Source organism: Columba livia, chromosome 23 (assembly GCF_036013475.1).
Source record: "Columba livia isolate bColLiv1 breed racing homer chromosome 23, bColLiv1.pat.W.v2, whole genome shotgun sequence".
NCBI lineage: Eukaryota > Metazoa > Chordata > Aves > Columbiformes > Columbidae > Columba > Columba livia.
Genome location: NC_088624.1, coordinates 1,751,149 through 1,769,086, shown reverse-complemented (window position 1 = coordinate 1,769,086; position 17,938 = coordinate 1,751,149). Strand labels below are relative to the sequence as shown.

The following is a 17,938-nucleotide window of genomic DNA, read 5'->3' as shown; positions in this document are numbered from 1 at the left end:
ATAGAAGCTGTTGCACAGATAGAAGCTGTTGCACAGATAGAAGCTGTAGCACAAGCGCCGCGGCAGCCCAGGTTTGGCTTCTCCTGTCGCACCTGAGCTCCTGTGTGCGAGTCTGTGCGCTAGTGAAGAAAACTCAGCGCTGGTTATTCTGCAAGTTCAATAAAGCCCTTGTGGGGAGGGTTTCAGGAGAAATGGGAATTCGGGTCTTTCTATGAGGGGCTGTGCAAGTTTTTTCTCCAGTTTTGAAGATCTGAAAGTGTTAATTATTGGCAAACCCACCTCGTTCCTGCAACAAGTGTCTAAGTGTCTGCTCCCCGGGTTGGTTTACCCCAATCTCTAACCGAAGGAACTCGCACATCTCAATTTTCACGTTGTATTTCAACCAGCGTCTGTTGTTTTTGGTGATGCGAGTTTCCTCCGAGCGAGTTCGCAGAACAAATAACCCTCCTTTTTAATTACGAGCTTTTTGGCGCAGTTAATTACGAGCTGTAAAACCAAAGTGGGTCACCAGGTGACTCCCCCTTGTAAGCGCCTCAAGATGTGTTTTTCTGAAACCAATTATTTTAATTGCTGGAAGCAGAAGCTCCTAAAGCGCAATTGAAGTACAACTGCAAGTGCTTGAGCAACTTGCCCACCCTTCAAGAAACTGGAATTTAGAATTTGAATTGAATTTTTAGGCGGGTTTCACTGCTTCAAATGCTTCAAACTCACATGAAGCAGCAGCCACAGTTTCCATTTCCTCCTAAGAATATTCGGTTCGTGTCCAGCTTTGCCAAAACTCACATTAGCATCAGAGCTCCTACTTTTCCTTCAAAGATGAGGAGAATACACGTTTTATCCTTCTCTGCGCTTGGGAAAGCTGCTGAAAGCTCTGAATCACATGCAGACGGTACCTTAAAAGACAAGAACCAGACCACTGTCAGCTTATAAAACCAAAATGTGTTGGGTTTTATTAGTTTTAGACCATTAAAAAAAAAAAAAGACCAAAAGGATTTAAAAAACGTTACCATCCGATATACCCACAGTTCCCTAAAAACATCCTGGTTCATTGGAGCATCCGCATCACGTGTTCTCCTAGAGCTGTGAAGTCACGGGACGGCTTGTATCTCGTGTTGTAACTCAGTGTGTTTTACTCCAGGAGGGCAAAATGGGGCATTTTTGGTACATCTGTAGAGGTCCCAGGGGTTTGAATGGTCACGGGGAGCAAAACTGCTCTTTTTTACCATTTGTGCCTTATTTGTGACTGTTCAGAGCACACACCCGTGTGTGAACGCTCCTCTGCTCTGTATTTGCCGTTTCTCTGGCTGAGGTCGTACCGGGATGCCTTGGTAGCAAATTAATTAGTTAATTGGTAAAGAACAGCAAAGAGTTGGTGAGAAGAATCCCACGTCACAGAAATAACCCCTCAGATAAGTCATTTAATTCAAACTATGGCCAGCCCTTTGGAAACAGAGCTGCTGCAACGCCGCACACGGAACATGAGGTTAACAGCTGCTCTATAAGAGAAAAAGATGACGCCAAACCAGCCCAAACCCGTGTCTTTCAGCCCCATTTCGGAGCGCTGCTCCTGAGGACTGGTTATCTTTAAACACCAAGAACTGGGCATCTGCAGGAGCCGTGTGGCAAGAGCTGGCGCAGCAGGGACAGCACAAAGGCTCCCGGGGGTTTGGTCTGGGTTGCTCAGGGTTGTCCCCAGGACACCTCGGTGACACCCCGGTCTCTCTACAAAGCGAACGCTCTTATATTAACCACGTTTCCTCAGCCTCATGTCACTCCCTGGTAGCAGATGTCACGTTCTGCTGAGCTGGGGCAGAGGGGACGCACATCTGTCCCCTCACCAGCCACAAAGGAACAAGGGTCACTGCAGCCACGGAACCAGAGGAAAGGGAAAAGGCACAATTTCTGATATAAAACCCCAAACCGATGCTTTTCTAGAGAAGGAATCCCAAGCAATGCGATCTCTACATCTTGTTTTTCCTGTCTGGTGTCAGATCCTTTGCCCCTACAGACCCTTCAAGTCCCCGTGCTGACACCTGACAAGTTATTTAACCCAATATCCTTTGGAGACAAGTGATACAGTCGAGGGAGATACAAAAACCGCGTAGCACATTTTAAATCAAACCGGTACTTCATTAAAAAAGAGACACATGAAACGAGTCAGTATTTATTCTTTCTTCTCGCCGTCCTCCGTGCCGGGGTCTGCGGGCGGCTCCTCCACAGTCGCGCTGTTGCTCTCGGAGCCGGTGTTGCTGTCGCTGGTTCCCTCCTCCGCGGTGCTGTCCCCCCCTTCCTGGCCGCTCTCCTTGTCATCGGGGGTGGATGTTCCTTCTTCGCCGTTCTGCTGGGTTTCTGTGCTCTCTTCTGGGTGCGGCTCTTCTGCAAGAGATTTCTCAGTGTCATTGACATTTATTTAGGTTGTGCGATTACAAATTCAGAAGAAAAAGCTGCACAGCAGCATGGGAAGACGTGTTGTTCTATCGTCCTTGCCAGATGCAAACCCGTCATCCCTCCCAGTTGCTCCCTGCTGAAAGGCGAGTGAGGTTTAGGAAACATATTTTTCCCCATGAGCAGGTCACATACGAAGCATCACACGGGGCTTTGTGGTATCTTTTCCATTTAACGCAAAGAAAGCAAAGACCTGATGGAGTGAACAATTCTGAACGTTGTTCTTAAGCCTTTCTTCCTACTAACAGCAAAAACGGGGCGTCCCGCTGAGCGCGGCCGTCAGAGATCCGGCAGCGCTGACCCCGGTGTTCGACACTCACCCGTCTCCACCGGCGCGCTCTCCTCCTCCTTCTTCTCCTCCGCCTTGCTGGCCGCCGGCTCCTCCTCGGCCGCCGTGTTCTGGCTGCGCTCGGCCTGCTCCGCCGCTTCTTTCTCCCTCTCCTCCTGCCTCTTGCGAGCCTGCTCCTCGGCTTGGGCGATTTCAGCCACGATTTTTTCCATGTCCACTTCCACCTTCAAACTGCATAACTAGCAATTCAAAACAACAACGGGAAAGCTTTTACTGCTCAGTTAGGGAGATACAAGCACGTTAAAGAACAAAAAGGGGTAAAGAAGCAACCTAAATGTTGTAACGTGAAGCAGGCGAGGACGGAGCAGTGTTGTCTCCGCCATCCTGGAGCTGGTCTCGAGTGAGCTCAACCAGTCCAGCCTGAGGCACTTTTGGAACCGCACTGGCTGAACGTCACCACTAAAGGTCACTGAAGGAGCGTGAAATAGCACAAACGCTCCGTGGTTTAGGACACCACACGCTAGGACAATGCATCATCAGGCACGTAATTATGATTAACGGAGCGCAGAACCAAACGGAAGTGGTTAAAGCACTCGTACAAACGGGAAACTGGCGGATTCCGCACAGTAAATGGAGGAAACGTGGGAGTTTTACCCTTTTAAGCTCGTTGTTAAAGGATTCTGTGCTTTCCAAGAACTTCCTCTTCTTCTCCTGGTGACGCTCCTCGATTTGCAGCAGCTCCGCTTCCAGTTTACGCTGGAAATTAATCAAATGGCAAGAACATTACTATGGAGCCATGGGAAGAACCGGACAAGGTTTACAGCTACGCACAAAAATACTTCGACCAATATTGAAAAATACACCCATATAATATAGAAACACCCTTATGCTTCCCTTGCTCTAGTACCCAACAGAAGTTCATCTTGCAAAGTATGCACAATAAATGAGTGTCTGCAGTAGGTCAGGATTGCACAGGCATGTTTCAAACCATCTGTGCTTGAGGTGAGTCTTCCAGCATAAAGTATGCATTTTGTTTCATATGATACACCCCACAGGTACATATACACACACATTAATTAATGCAGGAAGATAACAATTCAAAGGAAAGAAGGGGATACCACCCCCTCCCTCAAATCTTCTTCTGTTAATTAAAAAACCCCACAAATGTTGAGCTCGTGACCTCATGAGTTTAACACGATTCTCAGTTTAAAAAAAGCACAAAAGGCGAAGTCTCACGTCTTGCAACTTCCACGAAAACCCAGAGCTGAGCTACTGGAGCGCACAGAACGTTGACACCCAACAAGAACAGTCATGTAGGTGATCAAACGATCCGAGACCTGGCGCGCGGCCCAACCCCGTTACGGTTTAGCTGCCCTCGTAGCGTTTATCTTTACCTGATGAACCATTAAAGACTGAACCTGGCGTTTCAGAACTTGCATTCTGGCCGTAGTGACGACAGAGCGGACGTCGGGCACCACGCTCTCGCTCAGGATCTCGCTGATGAGACGGTGGTTCCTCTGGAAACGAGCTGTGGCCGTGTGCTTCATGGAAAATCCATCGTCGTAGTCTGGAATGAGAGTTTGAAGCGCAACCACTTTAATACCACAAAATGACCAGCGATACTGTTACCACTAATGAAAAATACAGTAAAAACCCTAAGGCCAGTTGCTGTCATGTCACAAAGTTCATACGGACAAATACAGAACCAGGAAATGGGGAAAAAAAAGGCTAAGTTACCCTGGCACAGCTCGGACATTTGGGACAGACACATTTGTCACTCTGGTCTGTCCTGGATGGGAACAACGCAGCTCAGGGCCCAGAGCAGCTGGTTCTGCCCGAGCTCACTCCACCCATGTGGACTTTGCAGTGCCAAAACGCCACTTAATGGAACATTACACCTATTTACACACATTTTGCAGTTACCTGGCGCTGTTTGGTGTGAGCTTTATCTCAAGGGTGTGCTGTACAAGGGGGAATTAAAAAAAAGGGTGTAACTCCAAACATTTTCCACCCTCAGGTTTCAACAAGTATTTGGTTGTGAATTTAAAAGCAGGCATGAGGTGTACGAGTTTTCCCACTGGGTGGGGAGCATTTCCTCGCACTCCAATAAACTGGCAGAATTTTCTCAACAGCAAGGTTAACTTATTCTCTAAAGAATCTCAAGTGACAGTTGTTGAACACATTTGAAGTTCAGGTGCCCTTAATCGCACCAGAACTCTGCCTGTCAGAATTATGCGCTTCTGGTAATAAAACACAAGATTCCATTCAAGCTGGATTAAATCGGGCATCTAAGCCTTTTGTAACGCATGTGTTCTAGCCATTATGGGGCTGTTTGCACACTGACTTGCTCTGAACTCATTACTTCACACATAATTAAGGGCTGGAATAACTTTTGCCACCGGCTTGTCACCTTAGCTTTTGGAAACAAGGCAAAGTCAGCTGTTTGCCGTACAAAATAACACGTGATCTGGATAGACTGGAAGAATGGGCCGATTCCAATGGGATGAAGCTCAACAAGGCCAAGTGGCGGGTGCTGCACTTTGGCCACAACAACCCCCTGCAGCGCTCCAGGCTGGGCACAGAGTGGCTGGAGAGCAGTCAGACAGAAAGGGACCTGGGGGGACTAATGGACAGGAAGCTCAACATGAGCCAACAGTGTGCCCAGGTGGCCAAGAAGGCCAATGGTGTCCTGTCCTCTATCAAAAATAGCATGGTCAGCAGGACAAGGGCAGTGATCCTTCCCCTGTGCTCTGCATTGGGGAGGCCACACCTGGAGTTTTGTGTTCCATTCTGGTGCCATGATCTAGTAAACGGACTGGAGTTGGACCAAGGGTTGGACTTGATGATCTCTGAGGTCTTTTCCAACCCAGTCGATTCTGTGATCATGAAAAATCGGTATCAAAGGCACCAAACCAGAAAGGAAATCACATTAAAACGTTGTGCAAGTTGCACGCTGGTATTTTCCACGTCCGGCGGCCGTTTCTCTATCGTGTTGGTCCTGTAACGAGACCGTCTCACGCAAATCCCTCTGCGCTTACCATCGGGATCTTCGGCCGGCTGGATGCTCATGTAGGGCTCGCCCTTCTCCATGCGCGACTGTCTCTGCCGGCTTTCTTCTTCCAAGGCGGCCTCGGCGCGACTTTTCGCGTTGATGTAGGCGAGGTACGCGGGAGAGTTATGGTAGGCCTTCATGGACTCGTTGTACTCGATCTGAAACGTGACCAACACGGTTTGATCGCACCACTGGACCATTTCGGACTCCACAAAACCGCAGCCGGTGTAACTCTGAGTGCAGTTACACAGCCAACGCTCTTGGGAATCATCGGGCTGCTACACAAATATTCCCTCAGGGTTTCTTTTTACGAATGAGAACTTCTCCCAGAGTCACTCATGTTTTACAACCACTAGCTGGCCTTTGAGGTACATTTCAGCTGTAATACCTCAAAAGTCTTACAATAGCTTTGGTTTTTGAGATTTAAAAACCAAACACCTCAGAACGAGGCAGTTATCAAACTAACTTTGATGATTTATTAAAACAAGTTAACTTAAAATATTCTCTATAATCCTCTGGAGTTCTAACTAGATCTGTGCTTCTGATTTCTTCTCGTTCCTTAGTCCAGTGTGTCATGAACCAGTTTTCAAAATAACTTATGATTGTTCCGTTCTCTGCTGCGTCCCCCACTGGGCTGACCCAGAACGAGCCAGACCAGCGTTTCCTCTGGTACCGCGACCGCATCGCTATTTTCACCTTCTTTGAAGTAATTTCCCCTTCAAATTGCTTTCTTTAATCTCGCTTTTAAAACCTGCCCACTCTAGATTTTGTACAGTGATTTAAGATACTTCCAGTGAAAAATAAGGTATTATCTACAATATTGTCAAAAGTACCTAAACAGCTTGTTTGCTTTATGATCAGAACTGGGATCCTTCCACCTAGACACTGTAAAATATCAACAGGATGGCCCCTGCCCCAAGGAGCTTACAATCTAAGCAGTGTTACCAAGTTAAATAGAATTCCTTGATTATTTTTGGTTTTTCCCAACTAAGAGCGTCCAGCTTTGCAGAACTTGTCTATTGCCTTGGAATAAAACCAGCTTAGACGTGACCAGGTTGTACCGAGCCTTGGGTGCCTGCCGGGTTTAAGCACAACACAGCAGCCGGACAATTCTCCGCTTGTACCTTAAAATCACAATAAGTGTCTTGTAAAGGTCCTCAGCACTTACCAACCGAGACACACGGGGGAGCCGTCATCTTGTCACGAAGGTCAATAAAACCCAAACAAACCCACAAGAAAACCCTAAAAGCGGTAGTTTTGCTATTAAGAAACAAAACGCTATATGCCATAGCGTGGAGTTACACCAGATTACACCACGAAAACCAAACCCTACGTGACTGGAAGTCTCTTACGAACACGTTCATGACAACAGCAGTAGTTGCAGAGCACCAGTTTTGAAAGAGGATTTTGGGTGTTGAGACAATCTTTTCAATACTGATGTTGTACAATCAAATCCATTCATTAAACAGTTAAAATCGACACTCAATTAATAAATACTTCATTTTGAATTAGGTCTAAAAACTGACCAGTCACAGTTGATGTACAGTTATTTAGGACATACTTCCATTTAAGTTACATACAGGCTCTCGTCAATGCCTCATACACCACTGCATGGGTAAGATGAATTTTTCTTCTCAGACCAGTTCCTAGAAGAATCAGCTGTAATAAACATCCCAGATTTCTTCCATTTACCTTTTCAGCTTCATATTCATTCAAATACTCTTGCTTCTCTTCATCAGTGAGATCTCGCCACATTCCTCCAATAATCTTGCCAATTTCCCATAACTTCAAATCAGGATTGGACGCCTTCACTTGGTCCCAGACCTTAACAGAAACAGCTGGAGCTTTACTAATGATATCTAAATACTTCCAAATTAAACATTTTATATTGTCATCTCAGAGTTCTTTCTGGAATCACCATGAAAAACAGGATTAAGTTAGGAATGAGCCTGGCTAAACTATCTGGATTATTTTCTGGGGCAGGAAGTCAGCAGGAAGCCATCTACTGAAACGGCTTTGGTTTCATGAGAATATTGCCTTTAACCCTCATAATTCTCTTCTTAAATGCACATCGCTGCATCTCGGGGAAAAAAAATGGCTACTGAGTACACACATCCAGCAGTGGATTACGATAAAGAGCACTGAGCTTTTCAGATCAGAATGGAACACTGCAAAGTACTTTTCAGTCTTGCTGATCAATTTGAGTTCCAACAAGTTCTGACTCCACCAAAAAAAGTTCCTAACTTTATAGGGAAAAAAAACACCAAAGGAGAGAGCTGCCAGTGTTATTTCTTGCTGCGCCACTTGACTTGATGGTTTTTTGCCTAAGACAGACAGGCTGGTAAAGATACTGTACCAGAAGTGGAAGAATTTCCTTCTGGCTCCCCCGCTTCAGACAGGCTGACATGCCCTCCCCATGCCCCATCAGATTCCAGACTCCACAAGAGTCTCCTACTTTCTGTCAACCAGTTCACAGAATAGCGAAGCAAACGTTGCCACAGGCTAGGGTGGTGAAGAACATGCAAAGTCCACTCATCGCTACTCTTCAGTCCAGCTACAGCACTGTACCAAGCCCAGTATACCGCAAGGAATACTTCCTTTATATTAAAAAGTTGTGGCAGTAAGTCACAGGCACTTCTGAATGTGGCAGGGTGGATCCTTGTCAGCAGAGACAGCGGTAGGAATTATCATTTTAGAGAAAACCTTTCCCCCCAGAAATTGGCAACTGTCTGAACAGACTACTGCTGCCTTTATTCTGCAGGGCAATGCATCTGTACTTTACAGTTCCCTTAAAGAATGTGCAGGCTGTTAGAAGTAAAAGTTTAGAAGCTGAAACTAAGATAATAGCAATTAATTGTTAGCACATAGGAACACTAGCTTTTGTTATTACTTGTTTGACACTGTATACCCACCTTCCGGCTGTACCTCATGTAGGGCATCAGGGGCTTGTCTGGGGGTTTGGGGGGCTTTGGAATGGTAATACCAGAGGAAGCCTATAAAAGAACCGAACAAATCCAGTTGTTAATGTGATCACTAGACAGTTTTAACACACACGACTTTTGGAAAACACTCAATCTTGTGCATTAACACAAACCAACCACACACACCCCAAGAGAAGCAAGCAACATCACCCCAAATTACCCAAGCTGTGAACAGGCACTAACTACAGCTGGTCCTCGCAGGATTATTTTTCCAATTTAAGTTTGTCCTTTTATCTGCAAGTTCACAGAGCAGTAACTAGAGAAATCTTCAAAAGGGCTCCACATTCTTAAAACTGAAATACCCAGCTTAGAAATCGACATGGAAACTCCAATTACAGCATGTTGTTTTCTCCCTTCTGATGGGCAATTCGTTTTACCTGTTTTGACAAATTTAATGCGGCTACTCTACAGGTAAAAAAGGAGAAAGTTTAAGATCATAAGGTTAGAGACGTATTTTCACTTTCAAATCATTTTAGCAAGATACTTGTCTGCAAAATTTGGAGCCAATTAAACTACTAATTGTAAAAAGAAAACCACCCTATGCAACTGATCTGCCAAAGTGGGCATTATTGGTACCCAAGCTGTACTTAATTGTACCAATTAGCCTGTAATATCCTCCTGTGCCCTGATATTGCTTTCGGTTTGTGCACATTGCTCGCACTGAACAAGAGGACACTGAGCACCAACTGTTGCTGATGGGAAGTTGCTGCATCCCCTCAGTCTACAAAACACCCATCAGGGTTTTCTCCCCAAACCCTGCGGTGACGTTACAGTCCCCGTCAGCTGCACGTTCCGAAAACCTCCGCTCTTCAAGCACTTACACATGGGAGCAGCTCCATTAGATTAGTCTGGAGTATTGTCATATAAAGCAGTTCCAAGATTTGTCAAGACTGGGGCCATAGATAAACAAATACTTTGATTTGACCAAGAAGACTCATGTTCAATATTCAGCTTTCAAATTTTTCCTCTTGATACTTTTTGTTTTGCTGAATTTATGGAGCTCCATGAAACAATGCATACAGAATTGTGTATAAATAATGTACATGAGGCATATGCATTACCAAAATGTATACAGATATACACATACAGATGGATTTGAAAACATTAACGGAAGTTGTTTAATGCTTTTAAATTAACAGGAATTTAAAGACACCATACATATATTGATATATGCATGGCAGAGAAGGCTGTGTATGCTTATGACATACAGAAACAATGAAAGTTCTCAGACAAAATCTAACTTGTATAAGGAAAAAAGTATACGTTCCGTCAAGTTCCAGCTTGTCTAGGGAAGGTTTTTTCTAGAAGCATTTTCACAAACCAGATGAACTTCTTTCAAATAACTGTGTATTTGTTCCTTGTGAAATCTTGATATCTTGATCTTGTGCCCGGTAGAAACAGTCCCTGGACACTGACCAACGATCTTGGGCCCCTTTACCTTCGAGCAGCCTTGCCCATGGGATTTCCCTCAGCAATTGCCTGAAAAGGCCAAAGTTTGCCTTGCTGAAATCCAGGGTTGCAATTCTGCTTGCTATCCTGCTCCTGCCACAGGAGATCCTGAACTCCACCATCTCATGGTTGCTGCAACCAAGGCAGCTCTCACCCTTTACCACTTTACCTCGTTGTTACTGAGGATGAGGTCCAGCAGTGCACCTCTCCTAGTCGGCTCCTGCACCCTTTGCATCAGAAAGTTATCGTCAAGGCACTGGAGGAGCCTCCAGACTGTGGCTGCCAGCCAAGCAGTCCTTCCAACAACCATCAGGGAAGCTAAAATCCCCACCACAACCAGGGCCTGTGACTGTGAGGCTGCTCTCAGCTGTCTGTAGAGGCCTCATCAACTTCCTCACCCTGATCTGGTGGCCTATAATGGACACCCACAATAGTACCACCCTTGCCAGCCTGCCCCTTAACTCTCACCCACAGACTCTCAACTCGCTCCTCATCCGTGCCTGGACAATACTCAATACATTGTAGTTGCTCTCTCACGTAAAGAGCAACTCCACCAGCACGGCTGGCTGGCCTGTCTTTCCTGAAAAGGACACAGCCACCCATGGCCACATTCCAGTCACAGGTGCTGTCCCACCATGTCTCCGTAATTGCCACTAGGTCATAATCTCCTCTCCCAGCGTCCTTTTGCCCCTGTGAGATAAACCTTTCCCACGTATCACTGTTTGGACTGGTGTCTTGTAAAACCAGCCGTTATCAAAGAACCCAAAGCCCTGCCTGTAGCACCAGTCCTGGAGCCAATTGTTTACAGACTGAATTTTTCTATTCTCTCTATTCATGTTCCAAACTAGTCATATGTTTTACATGAAAAACCCTGAAGCTATGAGAATTAAAGGAACTTAAAAAAAATCAGGGATTTACTGTATTTGTGTTGTGCTAGTTATGAACATGATACACTCCCACAGTCTGGTTTTGTTTGCTAACTGCGTCCAATGCTCAGGACCTGATCTTGGCCAGAAGCTGCCCCCTCCCTCGTCACTTGACTTTACCTCATTTTAAGTACTCCATGAAAAACGAATGTAACATCCATTTTCCACACGCTGACAGAGTACAAAAGATCTGAAAGGATTCTGTTTTATTATCATCACACTTCTGTTGAAAAAAAACTTGGGACTTTGCAGTTATTACCAGACTAAGACTGGAAAGCAAAATAAAGGCTTGCATCTCTTGCATGGCTCAATAGGATGATGCAACTACTACCAACGATCTCCAGTTTGCAAAATATCCGTCCTTATTTTTGTGCCAATAACCCTCAATCAAAGGAGCAGTTCCCTCCCTCCAGGAATTTGTACCCACGCTACAGAACTTTGCCCTAAACATGCGGCGGCCACTGAAGACCACGAACTGTCTTTGTGGAGTTCTGCATCGTACACAATTACCACATTTTCTTTTCTCTGCGGAGTAGAAATCAATTTTCCTGCAAAAGGTTTCAGAGTGAAAGGGAAGGGGGGAAGAGGTGAGGAATAAGAATCAGGGTTTTTTCTTTTGATAAAGAAGCGGCAGCAGCCGAGACTCAGAAGAACCTGACTCTAAAGCCATTTTTGGTCAATTCCTGTTGTTTGCCGGATGATGTAATAGTTGATTCTCCTACCGTGACCCGGCTGTTGGTGCCCGGGTTCCCTCCCAGCCTGTAGTTGTTGTAGGCCAGATGGCTGTATGGATTGTATCCCACAAACCCTGGGGTGCTGGGCATTTGCTGATGGAAACAAATGAGACAAAAACACGAATGAGAAATGAGCTCAAACGAGGAAAACACAGAAATGAAAATGAACTGCAATATGGCATGCAAAAGCAACCAGAATTTAAACAAGCAAATGAGGTGTAGCAGTTGGTATCTTCTCAACACACAAAACTTACTCCAGTATAAACCTATTAAAGAACAGGATTTATAAGCAAACGTGTCACTACAAATTTGTCTGAAGTCGGTGATTTGATTTCTTTTAAGTGTGTAACTCATTTCACCAAGTATTCTATAGATCCAGCTCATAGCCAATGAAGTTTTCCAACATAAGCCGCCAAGTAATTCAGGAAGACTCTTACACCCAAAGGGCTGAACTTACAAGGCAACACAAAACATGGTAATTGGGCAGAAATTCCCAGTATCAACATTTCCTACACCAATGAAAATCCCCATCTGCTCGTTTTCCCATCCTTCTGCCCTTCCAACAAATATTACACTATCAATAAATAGGAAAAGAAAAAGTTCTTTCAAAGCACTATGTACCACCAGCAACATCTGAAGACTTTCCCCGCTGTTGGCAAAATGTCACTATTTTGGGGAAGTGGGATTAGAAAGCTGGAGAGCGGACAGTTCACAGACATCTCCTGTTGTGAGGCTGCAGACTGAGTTGAGGAACCTCTGCAATCAAACCTGTCCGAACAGATCACGGAACCCAAGACAATTTCAGAAGTTAACCAACACCTTCATTCACTCTTGACAGTAGATCAGTTCGTTCTAACCTCAGTAACATAAAGAACGTAATTTCTTTACAATCCCTTCTTACCCATCATCCACACACAATCAAGTAGCAGAGGGTTCACTGTATTCCCTTCCTCACATAAATTTCTCTTGTCTTTTCCCATTATCTGCCGCTTCCTAAGCCAATTTTGTTGGGAAAAAGTATCAACTATTTAACAGCAACTGTGATCAAGTCCTGACTGTGGCTGTCCCATAACTCCATGAGGATTCTCGATATCCCATAGCATTTCTAGGTATCTAAGTGTCACCTGCAGTGTCCCACTCTTTAGCAGCACCTTGGCCCTAATAAGAAACGTGCATTGCAATGGTCTTTTAAAGTGATCCGCTGACTGGACCCGTTCTAGATCACAGTCACAAAAATTTCACAGCTACGTTCAGGATTCCAAGAACCAAAGCACGACAATTAGAAATATTGAGCAAAAATAACCTGTAAAATTAATCTACATTAACTTGTGAAGTTTTCAAGTACAGGTAGACATGCTGTAGTTAGTTTATTTCTAAACATACAGAGTAAAATTATCCTTTAACAGTCAGCCTTCAAACACATCTTTTATTGCCAATCTTTATAACCTCAGTCATGACAGCAGTCAACATTTACTCAATGTGTACGCCTGTGATCAAGATGTACACATTCACTATTTAATAAGATGCCGTTTTACTGAAGTTCTGTATCGCCACAGCAACAGGTTTTGACTGTGCTGAACTACACCTCTTCAATAAAATCAGATAACAATTGTAATCTCCGTCTGCTCAATTCTTTATTTCTGCAAGGAAGGATTTAAATGTTACCAGAAACTACCTTGCATTACACGGAGAGTTTTTACTCCAGCTATCACACCAAAGTGGTGAGATCTACTGGTGTTTTGTTGACCGTAGCAACTGGAACCAGCTGTGGAAGAACAAGCAGGTTATTTGTCTGTTTTTATCACTTGCATTAACAGAGCACAGACCATCACCTCAAGGACTGTATAGAACATAAGTCATCCCGAAGATGCTTGAAAGACGGGTAACGCATGTCACTAGTTCCCGTTTCAAAATGTGTTTCATGTGCCCTTCTGCAGGCTTCTATAACTTGACTAAAGTATGTACCACACCATATAAACCATTTAACCACATCTGTATCCGAAGGGACCAAACGTGGACAGCGCTCGATGCAGGAATCCCGTTGTCAGCGATGCCACCGCGTTCCTTCTAACACTGGCACGAATCTATTAAGTTGTGAGCAAAATGAAAACTCTGAAACTACGCAAATAAAGTTTTATTTATGTAACTTTATAAGAGCAGAACTTCTATTTATACGTTATGTACTTTTCAAGCCGCTTTAAAGTGTGGCACACTAAATTTGAAGGATTGCAGCTCATCTAAGCCTCATCCTGTGGTTTTCATCCCAGATGGATGAAAAAAATTCACTGTAGCATCTTTGCTCACCTTTCTGTACAAAAGATTTGTATTTTCTTGTGTGAATATACCACTCCTAAAATGCAAGATAATTAGGAATGCGAACACTATGGAATAGGTGCGTTTGCTTCCAAACGCTTTCCAGCCCACACACAGTGGTGTTTCAGCACCTTTTTCACACGCAAGGATGCACCTGGACATTGATTCAGAGCTGCTGTTCGTGTTTTCCTTGGTGTCGCTCCAAACCATTTTACTAAAAAGTACAATGTTTCTCATGCCATAGACTCCAAACTACCACTGATTTCAAGAAATGTGAATCAGAGTGGCATCATGAGTGTTTTATTACCCTGACCCGACAGAACAGAATTGTTGCGGATTCCTGCATTCCTCTGAAAATCGGCTGCGTACAACAGAAACGCACCAAAAAATGCACGTCTGCCCACGATTTGGGCACGAGTGGGAAGTTTTAGAATGAAATATATTAGTTTGTTCTTACATACTCCAGTGTAATGTTGCAACCCATCGTGAATATAATTTTAGACCAACTGACTGCTTAGAGAAAATTACATATCTGCAGAGTCTAGCAACTTTATTCAGCTTCTCTTTCACAGACTGCTTAAAAAAAAAGAAGGAATTAAACAATGCATATCATATTAATAACGAAATATGACTAGTTTGTGTTTCCAATACAGGAAGGTGATGCAACTCCGTAATTATTGCTCTGGTAAGTTATTAAAGGCTGTATTACCAGCGCTGTGTTAATGAGAAAAATCACTATACTTACAGTTGCAGGAGCTGGGGTAGGAGGTGGGGCATAAGATGGCCTTTCTGTTAAGATATAAATGTAAGCAATTTTTGTTTTGAAAATTGGAACAAGTTCTTTACAAGGCATCTGCTGTGGCGTTTTTAAGCAATTTACGAAAACAAGACAGAAATCCTACTCTCAAAGACTTTGTGTTTTGCCACTGAAGAGCGTAAAGCAAAGGACACAAGGGAAAGAAAGAAATTAAGGCCACGCTACTGCTGTATTTCTCACCTTTTATTTAGGCATAAGACTGAAGAATATGAAAAGGGTTTATATGCACATCAATTAAAAAGAGGGTAAGCTAAAATGTAGTGAAGCAGGATTTGGAAGAATCTGTGATATTTGGATTTCCTATGAGAACTACACGCCAGAAATCAGCCACAGCAGGATTTAAGGCCAAAGAGTTTGGTCAGAAACAGCTACACTTCGTATCATTCCTTCTTGTGCAAGGAAGGATAGGAATATCTCACAAACAGGTTCTGCTGAACCGGATCTTTAATTAACCAAATTAAAGGAAGAAAAATCTGAAAACTTACTTGACATTTTGACAGGCAAATTTTCAGCCACCTGACATTATATTTGTACTTCTGAAAGACAAAAGAATACCACGCTAGTAAGTATTACACCTTTGCTTCCCCAAATCTTTGAAACTTCAATTATTATATTTACCATTAATTATTCAAAAGTTTGCCAATTTTGAAATAAAGACAAGAGTTTCTCAAAACAGAAGTGTTATCTCTTTGAAAAACGAATGTACTTTCCAAGTAATCTGGCCTTAAATAGCTGTGAAATAACACTCGGGTTTAGTACCTTCATATTAAACTATATGTATTTTTTGCCTTAAGAAATAAAAAGAACATACCCCAAGATTTTACCCTGTTTTAGAAAACTGGTATGAATGCATGAATGACCAAATTAAATAGTATCTTGAATCACTGAACCCAACAGCAGCACCATCACAGGCCATGGGACGCGAATAAAGGTTTTTAACCTTTTAGCAACGAGCCCATCGGTGTGTATGAAAAAAGCGCTACCACAAAGAGATGCTTTATCTACTTTTCTCTTCAAATAACTCCACCGAAGTTTCCACAGAAGCCGAAACTCCTTTTGAGACACCCGGTAATAACGCGCTGAGCTCCGGACTCGCACGGATCCTCCTCAGGACGGGAGTTCAGGGGAAGCCGGGACGGGCGGGCGGCCCCGCGGCTCCCTCCGCGCCTTCCTGAGGAAAACGATCCCCGCAACGGGGCCCCTCGGCCTGGCCGAGCTCCGGGACCGGCCGCGGAGGCCGCGGCCCCCTCAGGTCCCGCGGCCCCTAACGGGGAAAGCGCCAAGGCCCCCTCACCCTCCCCAGCTCGGCTGCTCCCCGGGCCGCGGCTGGGCCAGGCCGGTCGGGCGGCCCGAGCAAACGCTCCCGCCCCGACTCACCCGCTCCGGCCGCGCTCCCTTTGTTCCTCAGCAGGCCGGGCTGGCAGCGAGGGACGGCGCCTGCGCGCTCCGCACTTTCGACACACCGCCCCCGAGCTCCTCCAGCCTCCCGGCGGCGGGCCCGGCATTCAAGGTGGAGGGAAATCCCCTGCCCTCCTCGCCCCGGAGCCCCCGCCGAGCCGATGCCTTTTCCGCGCCCCTCCGACAGAGCGGGGGCCGGAAGAGTTTGTGGCGAATCTGCGGAACGCAGAGGGTAAAGATCCGGGCGCTACGTGCGAGGTGCGGCCCCGCCCCGTCAGTACCGGGGAGGAGGCCCCGCCCCGCCCGGTGTTCCCGGCCCTCCCCACGCACCACGCGGGTGGGGTTGTCCCCGCTTGACACCCGCAGCCTCCATCACGGGGGTCGGTCCTGTCGTCCCGCCCGCCTTGGCGTTCCTCTCAGAACCAGCAGGCGCGACAGGCTCCTGGCGCCTCGCGCCCGCCGCCGTTTGGCGCCTTTTTCTCCTCGGAGGCGCTTTTGTCCCGGGACCGCGGGACAAAATCTGACCCATTTCTAGATCTGTTTCTGGATGCTCAGCAGCCTTGACTTTGCCTGGTGTAAACAGAAAACATAGAGTCCCAGGGAACTGAAAGCAGACTGTAAGCAATGCGTATTGCAATGCAAAGAAAAAGCAAGGTTTTAAGTTGCATTTCAAGTTCTGATTTGCTTAAATACATAGGCTCTTCCTATTAATGCTTATACTGCCCTAAAATATAATATCTTATACTTGTTTGATGGATTCCTCTCGTTTTTATTATGTGACTGTTCTCGTACAACCAATGAAAAGCACTGTCATTATTTTGGTTTTAGAAGCACATAAAACTAGCATAATTAAGACACTTTAAAAAAGACAGTGGACAGCAAAACTTTCTCATCTCAGTGCAGGTCAGCTGAAAACCAGCCAGCTCAGAAAAATCAAACCAGAACACAGGGTCCTTTTACATGAGCCAGCGGACAGAGCCAAGAACAAGGGAGGCTTCTGCATACAAGGAGACTTTAAAGTGGTCTAATACTTTTGACTCTTAAAAAGATGAGCATCTTGTAAAAGTTCACTGCCTTTTTTTTCTCGTTTTACTGATGCACATTCTCATTTGGAGCCTAAAAATGCATTCTACTTAGTGAATTCTTATTTTTTACTGACATAATGAAAAGTGTAGAGTCCTGCATCTGGGCAGGAACACCCCAGGTTCCAGTAAAAGTTGGGGAATGACCTATTAGAGAGCAGCGTAGGGGAAAGGGACCTGGGGGTCCTGGGGACAGCAGGGTGACCATGAGCCAGCACTGGGCCCTTGTGGCCAGGAAGCCAATGGTACCTGGGGTGGGTTAGAAGGGGGTGGTCAGTAGGTCAGAGAGGTTCTCCTGCCCCTCTGCTCTGCCCTGGGGAGACCACACCTGGAATATTGTGTCCAGTTGTGGCCCCTCAGTTCCAGCAGGACAGGGAACTGCTGCAGAGAGTCCAGCGCAGCCACCAAGATGCTGAAGGGTGTGGAGCATCTCCCGTGTGAGGAAAGGCTGA

At 45.3% G+C, this 17,938-nt stretch overlaps 1 protein-coding gene across 6 annotated transcripts; it reads right to left on the bottom strand.

Annotated features, from left to right (window-relative positions):
* Nucleotides 1-919: 919 nt before the first annotated feature.
* SMARCE1 (SWI/SNF related, matrix associated, actin dependent regulator of chromatin, subfamily e, member 1) lies at nt 920-16,699 on the bottom strand. 6 transcript variants are annotated; one of them, XM_065039380.1, is made up of 11 exons: nt 16,384-16,699; nt 15,492-15,542; nt 14,935-14,978; nt 11,865-11,969; nt 8,699-8,779; nt 7,479-7,610; nt 5,773-5,944; nt 4,129-4,301; nt 3,389-3,490; nt 2,766-2,973; nt 920-2,376 (listed from the first exon to the last, which is right to left on the bottom strand). In XM_065039380.1, the coding sequence occupies exons 2-11, from the start codon at nt 15,496-15,498 to the stop codon at nt 2,165-2,167; spliced, it is 1,236 nt and encodes a 411-aa protein (XP_064895452.1). In that variant the 5' UTR covers nt 15,499-15,542; nt 16,384-16,699; the 3' UTR covers nt 920-2,164. The 6 variants fall into 6 exon arrangements, with proteins under 6 accessions (XP_064895452.1, XP_064895453.1, XP_064895454.1 ...); XM_065039381.1 differs by lacking the exon at nt 16,384-16,699 and adding an exon at nt 15,947-16,256; XM_065039382.1 differs by lacking the exon at nt 16,384-16,699 and adding an exon at nt 16,012-16,256.
* Nucleotides 16,700-17,938: the final 1,239 nt, after the last annotated feature.